The sequence below is a fragment of the Astyanax mexicanus genome, chromosome 10 (assembly GCF_023375975.1).
Source record: "Astyanax mexicanus isolate ESR-SI-001 chromosome 10, AstMex3_surface, whole genome shotgun sequence".
NCBI classification, from domain to species: Eukaryota; Metazoa; Chordata; class Actinopteri; order Characiformes; family Acestrorhamphidae; genus Astyanax; species Astyanax mexicanus.
The window spans coordinates 39,302,245-39,321,349 of NC_064417.1; the positions used below are offsets into that span (position 1 = coordinate 39,302,245).

Consider the following 19,105-nt stretch of genomic DNA (forward strand, 5'->3'; position numbering starts at 1 on the left):
TTAACTGTCGCGCGGAGCTTTTTAACTGTCTCGCGAAGCTCAGCTACGGTCACGCGGAGCTTTTTAACTGTCTCGCGGACTTCATCTACTGTTTTGTGGAGCTCAGCTACTGTCCTGCGGAGGTCTTTAACAGTTAAAGAGCTCCGCGCGACAGTTAAAGAGCTCCGCGCGACAGTTAAAGAGCTCCGCGCGACAGTTAAAGAGCTCCGTGCGACAGTAGCTGCACCCGCAAAAAAAATCTATTTTTTTTTAATGAGAATCGATTCTGAATCGTTCAATGTTAGAAACGCGATTCAAGCTCGAAACGATTTTTTTCCTGCACCCCTAGTAAGTGGTTGCTAGGGGGCTGATGTGATATCAGAGTTGGTTTCTAAGCTGTTGCCAAGTTGTTGCTATTGTATGACAGGTGGTTTCTATGGTGTCACTAAGTCACTTGATAGGTGATTGCTATGGTTGTTGTGCAGCAAGGTAGTTGCTATAGTATCTCAGATGGTTGCTATAGTGCTGCTAAGTGGTGTCTAGCTGAGCAATCATCCCAGGTGGTATCCCTGGTGATGCTTTGGTGTTGCTTAGTGGAGAGTAGATTGCCATTATGTTGCATTATGTGGTTGCTGGGGTGTTGCTAGGTGGTTGCTAAGTAGTTGCTCTTGTAACCCAGGTGGTTGCTGTTAGAACTGGGCAATATGATGATAATTTATTGTATTGTGATAATTTTTCTTTTCGTGTTGACAATATACTTTTTGTGAGCATATTGAGAATACCATAAGTGCTGAACACTAACATAACTGTAAATTTCATTACAGAGTCCAGATGATTGGTTGAATTGCAGTAAATAGGATTAGTGTAGGAGAATATTATAATATATATCATGTCTTCAAATATCTGGATATATAATTTTTACCATATCTTCCAGCCCTAGTTGCTGTGGTGCCCTATATTGATGCTTGGGGCGTTGCACATGTATTTACATCATCATTTTGTTTATTCCTATGGGTTTGTAGCACTATTAGCCTATTAGCAATGTCAGCAACTACCTTAAACATGGGTATTCACATAATCTGGTGACTTTCATGCAGAAAAACAGATTCAGGACAGATATATATATATATATTTTTACATTTTTGTTTACCACACTGTATAATAGGGGTCATTTTCCAAAACGGCATTTGTTTTTTTCCCACAGAGAAAAATGTCTCAGACTCTGAGTTTCTTATTTCTACATGACATTGACTACAAAGTGGTGCAGTTTCAGAAGACTGTGACACATAAAAGTACTGAACGAACATTACTTGGTGAAAGCCCTGCATCCCCTGTCTCTCCAGCCACCCCCATCTAGAAGAAGAGTGCAAGCAGACAATAGATACTCCTTTCATCTTCACAGTCTGCCGTAAAACCCTTTTATTCAACAGAAAGTCAAGAAAGCTGGAAATTTTATCGTTTTTTTATAGGTGCCATTTTCTGATCGGTGCCACAGGCTTTCTTACAGTACTGTGTAATGCATCTTATATGCAGAGTATTACTTAATCTTCTAAATGATTTCTAATGAATGGACTCTGCATTAACTTTAATTATGGTAATTAAGAAGAGATCTGATTTACTCCTGACAGTTTGTGATCTGCACTGCACTATCAAGGCTGCCCCACTAGCTAATTAGAATAATAGGATTGATTATCCCATAATAAATAGCAAGGATTTTTAATTACTCTCTATTTAACACTAGAAATCCCAGGATTTCCTCTCTGCTGGAATGGCATATAAGGCTTTTCTTACAGAACAGTGGATCATAATAGTAAATGTCAGGAAGACAGGCATAAAATGCTGTTATTTTTAGACTCCTCTTTGTCAGCACGTGTAAATTTGACCTTCAGTGTACATCGTCCATGTACTGCTATGTGTCATCTGTCAAAAATAGCCTGAGTTTTGTTTTTGCTTGCAGTATTAGTTCACTTTCTGCACCTTTCTCTGGTTCGTGATTAGCTGCTCTGCTAGCTGGGGACAATAACATGTCAGTCTACTCACCCACTATCAGATTGAGTTTGCTTTGCTTTCAGGTGATTTGCACGAAATTCCTTTGCTAACTTTAGAATAAAGTTTCTTCACGAAATCGTGAATCGTGATTGGCCTAATACTTTTTTACCTCACCAAGGCTCTGAAACATCAGTTGAAAAAAAGATTTTTTTTTCTTTTTTGCGATATTATTTCTGTTCTTTTCTGTCTGATCTTATGTAATTTATATCCAATCATAAGGTTTACTCATATGGTTTACTGCTGTTGCTGGTATTGACAGTTTGGCAAGGTAAAAGCAGACATGCTGGAATAACAGGGTAAATGCTACCATTAAAATAATGTCAGGATAAAATGTCAGGATTTTTTTTTTTTGTTAGTTATTAGCTATTACGTTATTAAGTTATGCTTTTATGCTATGCTGCTGACCGTACATACGCTCCAGAATGCTTGCACTATGTGCTCATGCTCATTCATAGCAACTATCTACACCACATGGATGGGTTTCAATCCAAAATACTCCAACTTTAAATTTAAAAGGCTAGTTTTTACCAGCCCTAGCATGCTCGCCAGAGAAATCGGTGGCTGCATCCCAAACCACACACTACTGTACTTACTACATTGTTGAACGCACTTCAAATTGTGATGCAATTTTTTTTTCTTTCAGAAAACATGTCTATCTTTGTTTGATGGGTCTGTCCACAGTATGCAGGTATGAAGGTGATGTTTTGAGAAAAAAAACAGCTCTGGAAAAAATTAAGAGAGTTTCAGTTTCTCTGATTTTACTATTTATAGGTAGATGTTTGAGTAAAATGAACATTGTTGATTTTTTCTATAAACTACAGAAAAACTTTCTCCAAAATTCTTAATAAAAATATTGTCATTTAGAGCATTTATTTGCAGAAATGGCATGTTTACCTCCACCAGTCTTACACACTGCTTATGGATAACTTTATGTCACTCCTGGTGCAAGTAGTTCAACTTTCATTTGATGGTTGTGATCATCCATCTTCCTCTTTATTATATTCAAGAATATTTAATTTGGTAAAACTAAAGAAACTTAGATTTTTTATGTGGTCTCTTATTTCTTTTCCAGAGATGTATCATTAAGTTTCAACCTTCTATCTCACAGAACTGGTGAAAATAGGTATTATTTAAATATTATTTTCATCGTCCCACCCACAGTTGTATGGACTGGGTGAAATCTGTATTGTATGTCAAATAAAACTGAACAAGCTCTGTTTTGTTGCCTCTTTGTGTTTACGAGAACTGTGGGTTCTAAGCAGAGGGGCGAGATGGAGAGACGTGAACACACGCCGAGGCTGGAACACGCAGTCGGCTCTATCAGTAAACAAGCCAGCACAAGCGTGACTCATGTTGCTCTTGGGAGAGAAGCCTCGAAGCCTTTTGCTTTCTTAGTTTAGTCTCATTCTGTAAAGTAATTTTAGATATATTCCACTCTTCAGATCTAAGCAACAAAAGAATGCTTGTTTGTTTTACAGCAAATCTTAATAAAGGCAGAGAAGCAGACGGAAGACTTAATGAGCGCCTCTTTATCTCAACAGAAACAAAGCTCTGCAAAACATTTCTAAAAACAATGAGAGAAACAATAGATAGGTTTTAATGTCTGGTGAAGTGCTCATCACATTTCACTGCACGAGTTGATCTTAAATTTGTTTGTGTGTTTAAACTTGTGAAAGTTATTTACAAACCCAATTCAGAAACAGTTGGGACAATAAGAAACATGCAAATAAAATAATGATGCAGGATTTTAATGTTTACTTCGACTTTTACATTATTGCAGACAGTATGAACCTGAATTTTATTTTTTTTATGTCTTGTCTGGTCAACTTAATTAAATTTATTATTAAGCATTATTTGCAGCTTTGGCCGAGAGCAAACAGAGATGTTTGTGTATGGTGTTAATATATGGCTTCTTCTTTTAATGATTTACAGCTCTGGAAAAAAATTGGAGACCATTTCTCAAGCATTTATTTGCAGAAAATGAGAAATGGCTGAAATAACAAAAAGATGCAGAGCTTTCAGACCTCAAATAATGTGAAGAAAAAGTTCATATTCATAAGGTTTCAGAGAGTTCAGAAATCAGTATTTGGTGGAATAACCCTGGTTTTTAATCACAGTTTTAAACATGCATCTTGGCATGTTCTCCTCCACCAGTCTTACACGCTGCTTTTGGATAACTTTATGCCATTCCTGGTGCAAAAATTCAAGCAGTTCAGTTTGGTTCTTCCTCTCGATTATATTCCAGAGGTTTTAATTTGGTCAAATCAAAGAAACACATCATTTCTATGTGAAGTTCTTAATGCAGTGCCACCTGAGGGCCTAAAAAGATCACCAGCATCAAATATATCCAATATGACTGTTGGCCTTGAACCCTGTATGCACTGGGATTTCTCTGGGAGTCTTTGCAGTACTACATTGAGGAACTTTTTTTTAATTGTTTCAGATTTTTTGGTGAAGCTTTTAGCCGAACCTCTGCCATCTTTGCTTCTAAGATACTCTGCCTTTCTAAAATGCTTTTTACTACACAGTTATGTAAGTAACTGGCAAACAATTGCTACGAATTGCTGAAATATAAGTCAACGTAAGTGTTAGAAACAATTAATTTATTCATTATATTTTAATATTGGTTTTATGAATGTGTTTTTGAAGTGTATTTATAAAGTTTATAAGCTTTGGCCATGCAAAAAAAAAAATCAAGTCACAATAATAGAAGTCTTGCTTATTGCTGTTTGGTTTGTGTTGACTATGTTCCATGGTATTTACATAAAACTGCAGCTAGACATTAATAAGATAATTGAGCAGTTCACCCAGTGTTGCAGCTGTGATTACAGCTCTGATGTAGTAAAGGCCTCAAACATTTTCTGAAACTGATCATTTTAGGAAAATGTGGACCCATCCAGCATAGACGTATCATTTCAGATATCCGTTGTCTGTGTAAACAAATTTTGTTATTGTAATTTGTTTTCATAGACCATTTGATGTATATAAAAATATTTTCCTTATTATTCTGTATGACAAAATGAATAGATATTTCGAAATGTCTGCAAATTTGGACATACTGTATTTTTCTTACTATAAAGTGCACTGAAGTATACAGTGCACAATCAATGAATGTCTATTTTCATGCATGCACTGGACGTGCACTGGATGTTAGTCTACACATATTTCTCTCCTGAAAACTGTTTATTTGGGTGAGTAAAGCGCTTTCGTTTATTTACAATTTACAATAGATTTCCAGATTTCCACTAGTGTTGTTCCGGTGTTCCTGAGTGTTCCGGAAACCCAGGGTGATATTAGCTAGCGCTTCATCCCACGTAGCTTTTTTTAACACGATAAACGGGAAGGCTATAGTCTAATATACTCACCTCTGAACAGCGAAAGAGCTAACTACTGCTTAACGTGGTTAGCAGTCAATGCTAATGCTCGAATGGACAAAGCTCTGTGTTATATTTAGACTTTAGAGTCGTGACCTGCATTATACACCTGACTTTTATCTGACTTCACAGAACATTTAAATGGCTGTTTGCTCACTCGCAGCCACACATATTAAGCCATTAGTGCATGATTTTCTGATTGGGCATGCAGTGGTGAGTCATGCTGCTGTATTGATCACTGCCCTCGAGGAGAGAATACAGCAGCCTTCGCACACGTTCACAGGTTAGGTGTGTGCCTGTGTGACCGTCCACAGGATTCTGCACAGTGACCTTAATAACTTATTGATATCCATCAATATCATTTAACTTCAAATGGGAATGGTATGTTCATTATGGCTTGAATAAAAAGATAAAAAAGCATGTTTTAATCTAGTAGCAAGGGTGGGATAAGAATAGGGATGTACAAAAGTATCGATATATTGAAGTATCGTGATATTCTGTTTTGCAATACTGTATCGATTCTCCAAAACACAGTATTGAGTTTTAATAAGTTGTTTACATACAAAGATTTGATGATATATGTTGGTTGATTTAGAACCAATGTTCCTGCTAGATCTGTCTTCAGATCCCACTGGATAAACAGATTGGATAAACAGATTGGATAAACAGATGATAAATTTTACTTTACCCAGATTGTTTTAATAGTGATAGTTTTTTTTCCAAATTTGATTTAAATAAATGCAACGTATTGCAAAATTTAGCTGAATATTAAATCGTAACCCCTGTATCATCATACATATTGTATCGCCAAGTCCTTGGCAATACAGATCCTAGATAATAGCTGCAGTTTGGATAGATTTGAGTGCTAGACTTTTTAAGTGGAGCAAAACTTCCAAAGAGAGGTGCATAGTTCCGTATCCAACCTTTTGATATAAGCAATTTGATCAAATGAAAGCATTTCTATCAGCATGTCTGAGAGGTTTTAAAGATTCAATGTACTTAATCCATATTCTGACAGTGATGAGCTTCTTATCTAAGGCTCACTCTGGCTCTCATTGAGGCAGTGATTTAGCCGAGTGTAATAGGTTAGTTGGCTCATCCTCGTCGGGGCTTTTGTCCCCGGTCTGCCCTGAGAAGAGCTCAGCTGAGTGCGCCTTTCAGTCGCCTTGTTATTAAATTATCTCACGGCTGTGGCCCTGCGACTCGAGAGCTTTCAAAGTGTCAGAGACTCAAATTAGACTGGCCTTTCTCCAACTCCAATTTGCTGTGTGTCAGATCTAACAGCCCTTTAAAGGGAGAGATTGGTATGGAAAGGAGTCTCAACACGGACACCCCAGTTTTGACCCAGAAGAGCTGCTTCAGCGCATCCGCGCTGACTGCAGATGAATCAAGAGGATGGAGCACGTCCTCATTTGCACCTACTGCGGCTTTTGATTGACAATACACATAGTGGTGCTTGAAAGTTTGTGAACCCTTTAAAAAAAGGCAAACCAATTCAAACAAATGACCCACACATATTAATTGAGTAATAACTGAGTAAAAGGGCAAGTTATGAAATAATGACCAGGGTCACAAGGGGATACCAGGGTAACTTCTAAGCAACTGAAGGCCACTAAAAACTTAACAAAAAAACTGTACAAAACAGCAAGTTGAATGTGTTGACTTCTCCAATGCGTTAGGGATGGACTATCACACAGTGAAATGTGTACTTTGGTCAGAAGAATCAGTAGCCCAGATCTTGTTTGGGAAAAATGGATGCTGAGAGCTGTGGATCAAAAATGAAAAAGAGCATTGAGACTGTGATGCAAAAAAAGTACTTTGAGACATTAGAGAAACACAAGTTGCCTTCAAGAAGCATCTTTTGCAATGATGTCCACAATGCAAGATAATGCAAAACTTCATGCTAAACACAATAAAAAGTACTAGACTGGCCTGCCTTCAGTCCTGCTCTTACTCCATACCGTTTTACAACTTAAGTTGGGTTTGCAAAAAGAATGGGACAAAATAAAACCTCTTTGCACCAAAACATCTAAAGTTTTGGATCTTTTTTGGAGGAACAGCAACATCACAAAATTGGAAATGCTTTACTGTCCCAACTTTTTGGAATGTGTTTTAGGCCTGTAATGCTTTAATGATTATATAACAACAAATTAAATGAATATTTATTTGCGTTTTTTAAATGCCCCAACTTTTTTTGATTAACATAATACCAGTAAAAATAACTAACATCAAAAAGAACATCATCCTTTGTTCACCAGTTTTGTTGTCACTCACCAACAGAGGTTTACAATTTGCAGAATGAACTCATCAAGTGCTTGTTCTGCTGGGAAAGCAGATAGAAAAATAGCTTGAATGGACTTCATTAATCTAGAAGCACCAAAATTGGCAGAAGTCTCTCTTCCTCTCTCTTTCTCTCCCACTGTCAGAACAGAAAGATGTGCTGACATCTCACAGGGCAACAGTGACACAACAAGGTTAGCCAAAGTTGTGAAATGGATGAGATGAATTTGGTGAGATCCAGAGCCACAAGTGATGCCCCACTAATAAGTAGGTGGTCCTGGTTCATCCAATCTATGGCTGTCTATTTTGGCTGTTTTGTGTTTTTAATGAATTCCCATCAAGAGGTGCGATGAAGGAGCCAGAATTAAACTGCTGACTCTGGCACACCACAGAGTGCGATTGGTACATCTGCAGCCGCGATCTGAACTGGCTGTGGAATCGCAGAACGGAGCAAGAGAAAAGAGATAAAGCAGATAAAGCAACGAAAGCCCCAGCTGCTGTCTGCGTCCCATGAACCGAGAAGCCGAAAGCAGGCTGAAGGTCCTTTGAATGTGAAGTGTTCGTCAGATCACAGAACGCTGATAAATGCAGATAGACAGCTATGGATTAAAAGAAGCTCCATCTCACGGTCCTGTTAAACCTGCCATTGTGAGCAGTTTGCAAGCTGATTACGGAGGCAATAGACACCAATGATGTTTAAGAGTGTTCTTCTTCTCCAGGGGAATTCGGGCCCTTGTAGATTAGACATGAAAGTGGATAAAGCTCTGTTCTTCATGTTACTGCAATGATATTTGAGGGGGAAAGCATGTGATTCATTTGCTGCCTTGTGCAAAAGGTTATGCACCCTCGGTCAGTTTATGTGTATTACGTATTTTTAGGCACATATAAAATCAACTCGTCACATTTTGCTTGTTATAAAGCATAGGCACTATTTACTGTTTTCTTAGTTAACATACAGTATTACAAAAACAGTATGTTTTTAGCTAGTGTGGTACCACAGCAGGTAGCATGTGTGCTACATAGGTTAAGGGGTCTGTGGTTGTGGGTTCAATCCTTGCACTGATATTTGAGGATTGAGGATTGTTGGAAGTATGGATGGATGTGTCCAGTGATAAAAGATAGGCTCTGGACCTATCACGATTCCAAGCAAAAAGAAAAGGATTAGAAAATGGTTGGAAGGGGATTTGTTACAGCCATGTGCTGGCACCCTCTCCTGGGAGTACTCCTGCCTTGCTACTAATGATTCATGATGGGCTCTGGGTCCATAATGACCTTGACCAGGAAGAAGCAAATAAGAAAATAGATGGATGGACAGAAGTTTGGTTCTTGTAGAGAACCGAGATGCACTGATACCATCTCCAGGGGGGTATTCCTGTCTAGAACCCAATATTTTCAGGTAGGCTCTGAACCTACAGCAACCCTTACCAATCAGAAAGCTATACATAGACCAATGGATGGATGAATGGAGGTTGGTCCCAGGATTTGTTTACAATGCTGGATTGGCACCCTATCAAAGCAGTATTTCAGCCTTGCACCCGATAATTCTGCATTGACCCCACATCCCCTGGGAGACCTACCGTAAAGAAACCAATAAGAGCATGGAAGAATGGATGGAAGTATTTTTTTTGTAGAGGATTTGATCACAGTGCTGAATTGACACCCTTACATCCAATGATTTTGAATAGGCTCCAGATTCCGTGTGATTCTGACCAGGAAGAAAAGGATTAGAAAATGGATCAATGAATGGAAGCTGGTTTCTTGTAGAGGATTTGTTCACAGTGATTGTCTGACACCCTATTCAAAGAATATTCCTGACTTGCGTCCAGTGATTCCGGATAGGCTCTGGACCCATCACAATCCTGATCGGAAAGAAAGGAGATAGAAGATAAAGGGAAGGATCGAGGTTTGTTTCTGTGGAGAATTTGTTCATAGTGCTGGACTGGCACCCTGGTATTTTTCTCAAATAGCCAAATGATAGGCTCTGGGCTCATCATGATCTTGACGCGTTAGAAAAGGATTAGAAAATGGACTGATGGAAGTTATTTTTCTGTAGATGATGTTCATTGATTGGATGGACTGGTATCCTCTTTGGGGTCCAGTGGTTTTGGATAGACTCTGTTTCATCCAGTGGTTCTGAATGGACTCTAGACCTACAACATCCCTGGCCAGGAAGAATCAGGTATAAAGATAAAAGGAATAGATGGATGTTGGTTTCTTACAAAGGATTTGTTCACCTTGATGAACTAGTACCTTTCTTCAGGGGAATTCCTGCCTTGCATCTAATGGTTCAAGATTTCAGGTTCTGGACCCACCCTGAGCAAACCCTTGCAGTTGTCTCGCCACATTCTTTAAACTCTGATTATTCTTTTTTTTCTTTCACCCTCTAAGAGACTTGGACACCTGGGTCTGCTTTGTAGTGCACCTTGCTGTGCTGTGGACAAATCTTCAAAGTATCTAACACCTTGGTCTGGGGCACCATTTGTCTTGTCTGAGCCCATGAGCATAAAAACTGGCCTCAAGACCTGCCTTACACAACAGAAAAACGACTGCTTGAAGCCGGCTGATGTATTAGCTCTCGGTGCCTTAAGAGTGGTTGGCAGCATGTCACATAAAAGATTGACCTTCCTTTCCCCTTCTCGGTTAATTTGACAGATTCTCTGAAATCGAACACAGGCGATAGAGTAACGGTTCAAAGCGTCTTTTATCAGCCGCTCTTAATGTGTGTCAGCCTCGCTCTGCGAGTCTTTTGCAGTTCCTGCAGTCTTAAGTGACAGCATACGTGTAAGTGGGAGCAATATGTTCACGCATGTTGAGGGAGAAATTTTACAAAGTGAGCGTTTGAAGATTCGGTTCTCTGCTGTTCTTCCCGCTGTGCACAGTGTGAACAGCGGGAATAATCTACTGGAGAGGAGCAGTGCTACAACGGAGGCAACTTATTTGGTTTCATGTTTTTTCTGATCACCTTAGCAACAGATGCAGATGGCCCATCCCCGGCACCCTGCCCCAAGCAGACATTAGCTTTGTACCTATGACTGGCCTTAGCTGACATTTACTTATGCCACAACAGCTGTCCCCACTATCCTATCATCACTTGTACTCTAATGAGCCATCAGCAGCTCACCAGCTCATTTTGCGCAGCCAGGTAGCTTAGTGATTAGCATATCCACCTACCAGTGCTGAGTTCCTGGGTTCAAGTCCCTATTTGGGTGGAATTTCCATGTTTCCTTCAAGTTTTGTCCCACAATCTAAAAACATGGAGATCAGGTAAATCAGATACTCTAAGTTGTCCTTGTGTGTGTGTGTGTGTGTGTGTGTGGATATGAGTGCTGATTGTAAATGACTGTGTGTAGAACATGAATGTAAAACATGAGTGTCCTTGAGTGTCTACAAAGCCACCGCAGAATCACTTCAGACTTCAGGTCCTTACTGTAGCATGAATACACAACTTACATATTGATTTTAGAGTAGTTACAAAGTCGGATAAGAGGCCAAAGAAAGCAAAATTGATAAACACTTGCTATAGGTTAATGTAAGCACACAATATGCATGTGCAAAGTATGTCCTTAACATTGTCTCTATGTACTTTGACAGAATTCCTCTTCTGTTTATATAAATTGAACAGTGCTAGTCTAACGTCACAAAGCTAAATTCTATTCCCCTTAGCTTTTAATAAAAACATCCAAGTTGATTCCAATGTATTACTTCTGTCCACATTGAGCTGGTGTGGCTGCAGGTTTTTATTCCAGCCATGCAGAAGCACATGTCATCAATGACCATTTGATTAAACAAGTGGAATCAGGTGTGCTGCTGGTGGTTTAGAATGATAACCTGCAGCCACACTGGCCCACTGTGGACAGGTTTGACACTCCTGGTCTAGAATCATCGTGCTCTAGTGCCGTGATCCCCATACTTATATTCTGAAGTGCCCCCCTCTTGTAGATAAGAATGTTTTCAAGCCCCCACTCCCACTCTAACACATACACATCTTTTGCTTCACAAGCTGTAGTAAAGTGATTCTGTTGTGCACAGCAGTTTGCGTTTTTTTTCTTTTCTGAATAAATCAACTGGCTTGCCTTTGAGCTTCGGATGTGTTGTCTCCAATTGTCGTCTGAACTGGTTCAGTTTTAAACTGTCACGATACGAGTCCACTAACACTCCGTGCTGCTGTGCCGGATCTCTCGCTTCACCATGTGTGGGCATGTCTGTGATGTTTCTGAATGCAAATGAAGCAACAAAACATTCTTTATTCTAATCTGTAGTTCCACAAAGGACCATTTTTAGCTTTTCTACCTTGTGTCTTCCTCTCTTGCCATTTATTGCTTGTGTGCTTGTGTATAATTTCCTGGCATCAGGGAGCAACTATTAAAAAGCACTGAACTTCCGTGACCGGTGTGATATCTGCACAACAGAATATGGTTCTCCTTGATACCCACTGTTGTTCTAGTGAAGCCGAGAACTATATATTTCTTGCCCTTAGCTGGAACCCCCAGCGAGGGCCAATTTTGGCAATTACTGCTCTAGGAAATAAAAGCTAAACTAGCAAGTCTAACATATTCAGATCGTTCCAGCATCACTTGTGCTACCTGGTTGTGAATCTTATTTTAAGGCCTTTATGCTCAACTGATGTCATTCATTAATGTGAATACATGTATAGCTAATTATACACTGAAATATACTGTATGTATAAAAGTACTGGGACACCTACTGATTCATTGTTTGTTCCATAAATCAAGAGTTTATCAAAAAGAGTTTATCTTCCTTTTGTTGGAGCAACTGTCTCTACTATCCAGTGAATTATTAGTCTATATATTTTGTATTATTGCCTCGTTGATGTGGGGATTTGATTGTATTAAGCTACAAGAAAGTTGACCATCATTCCATCTCATCTCTTACCATCCATTATCATTCCAGAGAACAGATGATGATGTACAAATACTCATCAAGCTTCTTTAACCTATTCCCAGCATTTCCCATATTCCCTTTTTTAACTGCAGCAAGAACAACTTGACCAAAAAATGATGTCCATTATGTAACATTTTCATGCTGTTTTCACATAATAAGTAGGTTTAAACATGTAGGTCTGAAAACTGCTTATTATCCTGCTCAAACATGTACAGTTTTAGCTTTACCTGAGTGGAGCAGCAGTATAATGGACGGATGTCAATCAAACATTACTTATTAGAACTCGAATGAACTCATATCCATTGAATTTAGCTGGTTCTGAGCCTCATTTTTTCAGGTTTCTATCTTTTTATATATTTTTTTATACAAACTTTGCTGGATGTTTAATACAGCTCTCAAATTCATACTATGGATATTTTACTGTTTCTACAGGTCTACTGGCCATACTGATTCCAGAGCTGGACCTGGTGATTTCCTTGGTGGGTTCAGTCAGCAGCAGCGCCCTCGCCCTCATCTTGCCACCACTTCTGCAAATCATCACCTTCCATAACGAGGGGCTGTCAAAATGGGGGGTGCTCAAGAACATCATCATCAGCCTTTTTGGCCTGGTGGGCTTCGTGGCTGGGACCTATATTTCCATTGTGGAGATCATCTCACGCAGCAAGTCCAAGCAGATTGACGGGTTCTTTCAGGTCATGTGACGACAGCCCTATTAAACAAAGGGTTTATAGACATCTAAAGCCATTCATTCACTCAAAAAAAGGCCATCAATTTAAATTTAATTATACTATGAGATTATTTCAGTCTAGAAAAATGACCTTGGCTGTTTTATAGTGGAACTACCGACCTCATGTGGCTCAGATTTGTCTATTTATTCCTCAGAGCTGGGTTATGGACTTATCACAGTTAGGACCTGAATTAAAAAAAGAGAAAAACTAGTCATTAAATGCTCTTAAAAAATGTTTTATGTCTTTGATTTTATATGTTTTTAATTTAAATGTTTGTTAATTTCTTTTAGTTTACTGGTTTTAATATGCTAACTGGTTTTAACATGTTAAAATGGTCAGAGCACAGTGTTACATAAACTCTTAATCAAATTCATTTTGCATTGATAAAAGCTCTTTTATTCCCTTGAGAACAGAAATACAGGTAATAATTAAAGTTCAGCTAGTTTTATTTAGTAATATGTATAGGGATTATCTGTATAATCTCACTACGGTTAAAGATGGTTTTATGTTTCTTTTTTCAATTTATGAATCGGTACAGATTTTTTACACAATATTCTTTTTTTCTCTTTGTTTTTACAAAGTGGCCTTTTTATTTACTAAAGGATTATTTGTCAATGCACAACAAAGTAAAATGTATGAAGTACTGTTTTTTTTTCTTGGTAGTACACCTAGACACGTTACTTTTAGAATTAAAAAATGTTTACACTTAAAAAAAACTTTTAATAGTTTAAAAACTTAATAGGTTATTCAGGTTTTCTGGAACTAACTGGGTCCTTCACACATTAAATGTGATACAAGGCTGTGTTTTTAAGATGAATCACCGATCATAGTCATTTTTTCAGATTTGCCAAGCCTGATATATGGAGCAAATGATTTCACACCTCAGTTGGCAAAGAAATTCAGATGTGATTTGTCAGACTTATAGGCAAGATGTTTTAAAATGCAAAAAAAACAAACAAACCATATATACCAAAACATTATTTTAGGTTATTTTGTGGGAGATGAAACAGTTGTATATATTTTGAACATCTCTCATAATGTATATTATGCTCACTAAAGAACAGTTGCGATTCATTATAAGGTTTCTTTTTTAGATAATGTTTTTTTTTTTAAGTTTTTGTTTTTGGAGTTTTTTTTTTTTTATCATGCATCACATTAGTAGATAGTGTGATAAGTTATTTTATTGAATTTATTATGGGTGCCAAACAGAAGAGACCTTGATGTAAAAATTCTTGACATGTTCTGCTGTACTTCATGTTCATGCACTGCACTCATACTACACTTTGTTTTGCAGCTGTAGAAATATTTTTTTTGGTGAGCCTTAACATACAGCATGTCCATCGATTGTAAATTTAAGTACAATTACACTGTAAATGTAAAATGTAAAATGTTTTTTCTCATGACGGGGGCTCGATAGTGTATCATCAGTGTCAACAAGAGTGTAACACCATGAACAGTTGTGTATATTATTTTGATTCAGTGTGTGTTCACATGCTATTTAAAGCCAGAACGGTTTTTTTTTTTTACTGCATCTGTATGTGTTCACATGCTGTCACCTACTGTAGGCTACGGTCTCCGAGTGATAAAAGTGTTCTGTGGAAATGCAAAGTGAAATAAAAAGTGCTTTGAGATCTCTCCATGTCTGTGCAGTCTGGTCTCTGCAGAACCCGGTGTGAAACATGCTGCTTCTGGATTTAGGGTTCACTGGGAGGCTGTGAAGTTGGATGTTGAGACTACAATAATGTCAGCAGCACTGAAAAAGTACTATAAAGGGCTGTTAGCAGGCGCCTGCTATATATACACTTATTATTTAATCCCTGCCTCTCATAAAGCAAGTTAGTAGTTTTAGAACTAGATCTTGGGGGAGGGGGGGGGGGGGGTGATATTTGTAGTGACGACACTGCTGATACTTCTCCTGAGGCTGCTAATAAAAGAAGCATATTACTGCCAAGTATAGTATATAAAAAATCTGCACCCTGTTATTATTACCAGATCCTATGTTGTAATAATGAATTAAAATCTTGTAATTGAGATACTACACAACTCTGGGGAAAAAAAAGAGACTACTTAAAATATTGTGTTTCTTTGATTTTACCAAATTAAAAACCTCTGGAATATAATCAAGAGAAAGATGATCACAACGGTTGATGGTTGATTGATTTTTTGCATCAGGAATGGCATAAAGTTATCCAAAAGCAGTGTGTAAGACTGATGGAGAAAAAAAAAGACGTGCCAAAATGCATGAAAACTGTGATGAAAAAACAGGGTTATTCCACCAAATATTGATTTCTGGACTCTTAAAACTTTATGAATATGAACTTGTTTCCTTTGCATTATTTGAGGTCTGAAAGATCTGCATGTTTTTTATTTTGGCCATTTCTCATTTTCTGCAAATAAATGCTCTAAATGACAATATTTTTATTTGGAATTTGGGAGAAATGTTGTCTGTAGTTTCTAGAATAATAAGTTGTCTCTTATTTTTTTTCAGAGCTGTATCTTAAAATGATGTGTTGTAATTTTGCCATACATCTTGTAATTATGAGAAATAATCTTGTAATAATGAAATGCCATAAAAACAACTTATTTATGTAATTGTTATAAAATCTCATAATAACAAGATACTGTCTTATAATTCTGATGTGTTGAATGTCATAATTACAACACAAAATTTTAGTATGACATCATTTCTCATAAGAGGATTTATTTAAAAATTATGAAATTAGATATTGTAATAATGTCATGCTATTTGATTATTTATTGAAAATTGTATTTTACTCATTCATTATGAGACAATTATGTGACTTTGGCTGGAGTTTAATTGTGTTATAGTCCATTAATATGTTTAAATGTTTTGCCTTGTAGATTTTCTTTTAAATGGTGGACATTTATTTTTATTCTATTTCTATACCTGTATTGTTTTCTCCAAACAGTTCTTATAGTTTTGCTTTACTGCAGGACTTTCACTGAAAGGTCTCAATAAGATAAGGTTAGCTTTTAACCTAGCAACCGATAGCTTCTTTAGATTTAGGTATGAACTATTCTTCTGTAAACAGTGGCACAAGCAAAGCCACAGTTACACCCAGTGTTGTTAGTGATTTTCTCACCATATATTTAGTGATTTTAGCATGTTATTTTCAAAAACGCTACTGGTGGCAAATAGTGACTTTTTGTACAGTCTAAATACCTGAATGGGCTGCACAGTCTTCCCAAAGACCACTAATCTGTTATCTGTCTAATCTTCTTTATGTTTAGTTAATTTCTGTTTCTGAACTTCTGAACGGAACATTATTGCGGCGCCGTGTCTGATAAATTATTAACTGCACATGACTCATTAAATCCTTTCTGTTAAAATATATTGTTCACAAGGTAGGTGAGCTGCTCTCATGAACTGCAGTGAGCTGTAATACAGTGTATCATTAGCTTTAACTCCATTATGTGGGTTTCACAGGTGAATGTCAATACATTAATAAATATGTACATACTGTTCTTTTAAAATATGCACATAATTGGTTTGGTACAAAACGTAAGAGACAATAAAGGACTGATATGTGACACTGGGCAGTATATAACAATGTGATGATGACAAACATAGTCGAAGTGGCACATTTTGTCATCTAGCAGCATTAAGCAATTTTACAGACAGGCTTAAGCAACTATCCTCTAAAAAATGTTTTTGGTCACAAAAACTAGAAAAATCTTGTGGTGATGTGCATCCTGAAGGGATACAATGATTGTATTTTTTTATTAATTTTCTTTTAGTTGGCTGGGTGTAGATAGCCCAAATTTTGTGGGCGTAAAATAAATGAGTCAAGACTTGTTATGATATTGGCCCAAGTTTCAGCTCTGTTTTGGTTATGTCAGAATTGTTATTCAACACGAGACAAAGTTCTAATTAAAATCAAAACAGGTAGATTAACTTACAGATAGGCTTTTGATATACATATATATATATATATATATATATATATATATATATATATATATATGTATATCAAATGCCTATCTGTGAGTTAATCTCATACATAGTTATTTGTTTAAAAAGAGGAAAATTAAAATAAATAATAAATAATGCATTCCGAATGTTTTTTTTAGCTCAATTATTTCCAAATATCTACTATAGGAATCCCAGTTTTTACAGCTACCATTTAATTAATATCTTGTTTATCTAATCAGAATTGTATTCTTCTATCTGACATATCAGTAATTTTACTGAAAACAACACATTATTCCTACTGTGTACTAAAACCCTTTTTTTTGTCTTATGCTGATGTAATTTCAGGCCTAATACTCTGAGATGTTGAATCCCGATCATGCTGAAATAGGATAATATAAAAATTTTGAATGATTGCTAGGCCTATGTTTAAATTTCAGAATTTTTTGTTTTTAGATCGTGACGGTTCACATTCACAAATGTAAGTAATCTGTATCTGTGTGTAATGTGAACAAATCTGTCCCTGAAACTCCTCACATGCACACATTGATACCTGTATAAACATTGCTTTCTTCACCAACAACAAAAAGCGTCATATTTGAGAGACGAGAGACTCGTAGCTTTATAAAGAGAAATTAATGAGTTAGCAGCTCATATGTGGAGCATCTTTTGCTCGGGTGGAGAAACAGTAAACAGCTGGTCTGAAGTACATGTTCAGGTCAAGGAGGTGAGAAAAGGACAGGCGGTTTGCTTTTGCTGTTTTTTTTTACAGCTATAGCTGCACAGCTGCACCAAGAGATCTGTGGGTACGAGAGAGAAGTACGTGGTGCATGTGCAGAAGCAAAAAAATGCATGAATTCCAATTTGACCGTTCACATTCATTTCGCATGTCCATGGATCGGATATGTATCCAATTTAGAACCACATATGAATGTGACTCAAATCTGATTTGGAAAAATCGGATTTGGCACGTTCACACAGCCATGAAAAATCCGATCGGAGCCACATTGAGCAAAAAATCAGATTTGAGTCACTTCAACCTGGTAATGTGAACACAGCCTAAGACATGTCCTTGAGCTGAATTTATCTGTTTTAAAAATATAAATGTCCAGAGCACAAAAATCTTGCACTTTATCTGCTCTTTTCCTCATCTTTCTTTATGTGCCAAACAAAGATCAGGGTTAAACCCACAATAGCAGTAAAAGAAAATAGACCTGAGCGATCTGTTTTTAGTCAGGCAGTCTACACTCCTCACCTACTCTCAGTGAGCTCTGCGCTGAGATCAGAGTCAGAAGTGAGCAGGAGTACAGGTATCTGCTGACACAGGCAGGGAACACAGCTGGTAGAGAAAGTAAGGTCTGGTATCTTCGGGAGCTGAGAACAGTGAGAGCCGTGGAAATGACAAGTGTCCCCTGCAGGGTCGTCACAGACATCTCGTGGTTCGACTTGGCAACTGCCTGCCCAAAAAGCCAGACTGGCTCATGCCGTCGGATCATCCTGTTCACTGGAAACATGTACGATTAAAAAATGCCCCTCTCAGCTGACCTCCCAACAAGGACACAACCTTGCCTTCCTTACAGGGCTAAAGAGAGCAGAGCAGGGATCTAAACATCTCAGCTGCCTCCTCTGTGCTGTAAGTAGGATCTGATTATGCAACTGATTTTCTTTTCAATCTGATATTATGTAAAATAGTTGCTATCATCCCGTTTTTGTTTTTTTTTTTTGTTTGTAAAATCAGAATTTAAACATGTTGTGGCATAATACACTGCCTGGCCAAAAAAAAGTCGCCACCAAAAAAAAAATATTTGTTGGACCATCTTTAGCTTTGACTGCAGCACACATTCACTGTGGCATTATTTTAA

The 19,105-nt window shown here is 37.5% G+C and overlaps 1 protein-coding gene across 1 annotated transcript in view; it reads left to right on the forward strand.

Annotated features, from left to right (window-relative positions):
* slc36a1 (solute carrier family 36 member 1) overlaps positions 1-14,947 on the forward strand; it is a 67,609-nt gene extending 52,662 nt beyond the window's left edge. Inside the window, exon 12 of the mRNA XM_007246438.4 lies at positions 13,017-14,947. Within this exon, the coding sequence (XP_007246500.3) occupies positions 13,017-13,285 (269 nt within the window). The 3' untranslated portion in view covers positions 13,286-14,947. The remainder of the gene's footprint in view (positions 1-13,016) is intronic.
* Positions 14,948-19,105: the final 4,158 nt, after the last annotated feature.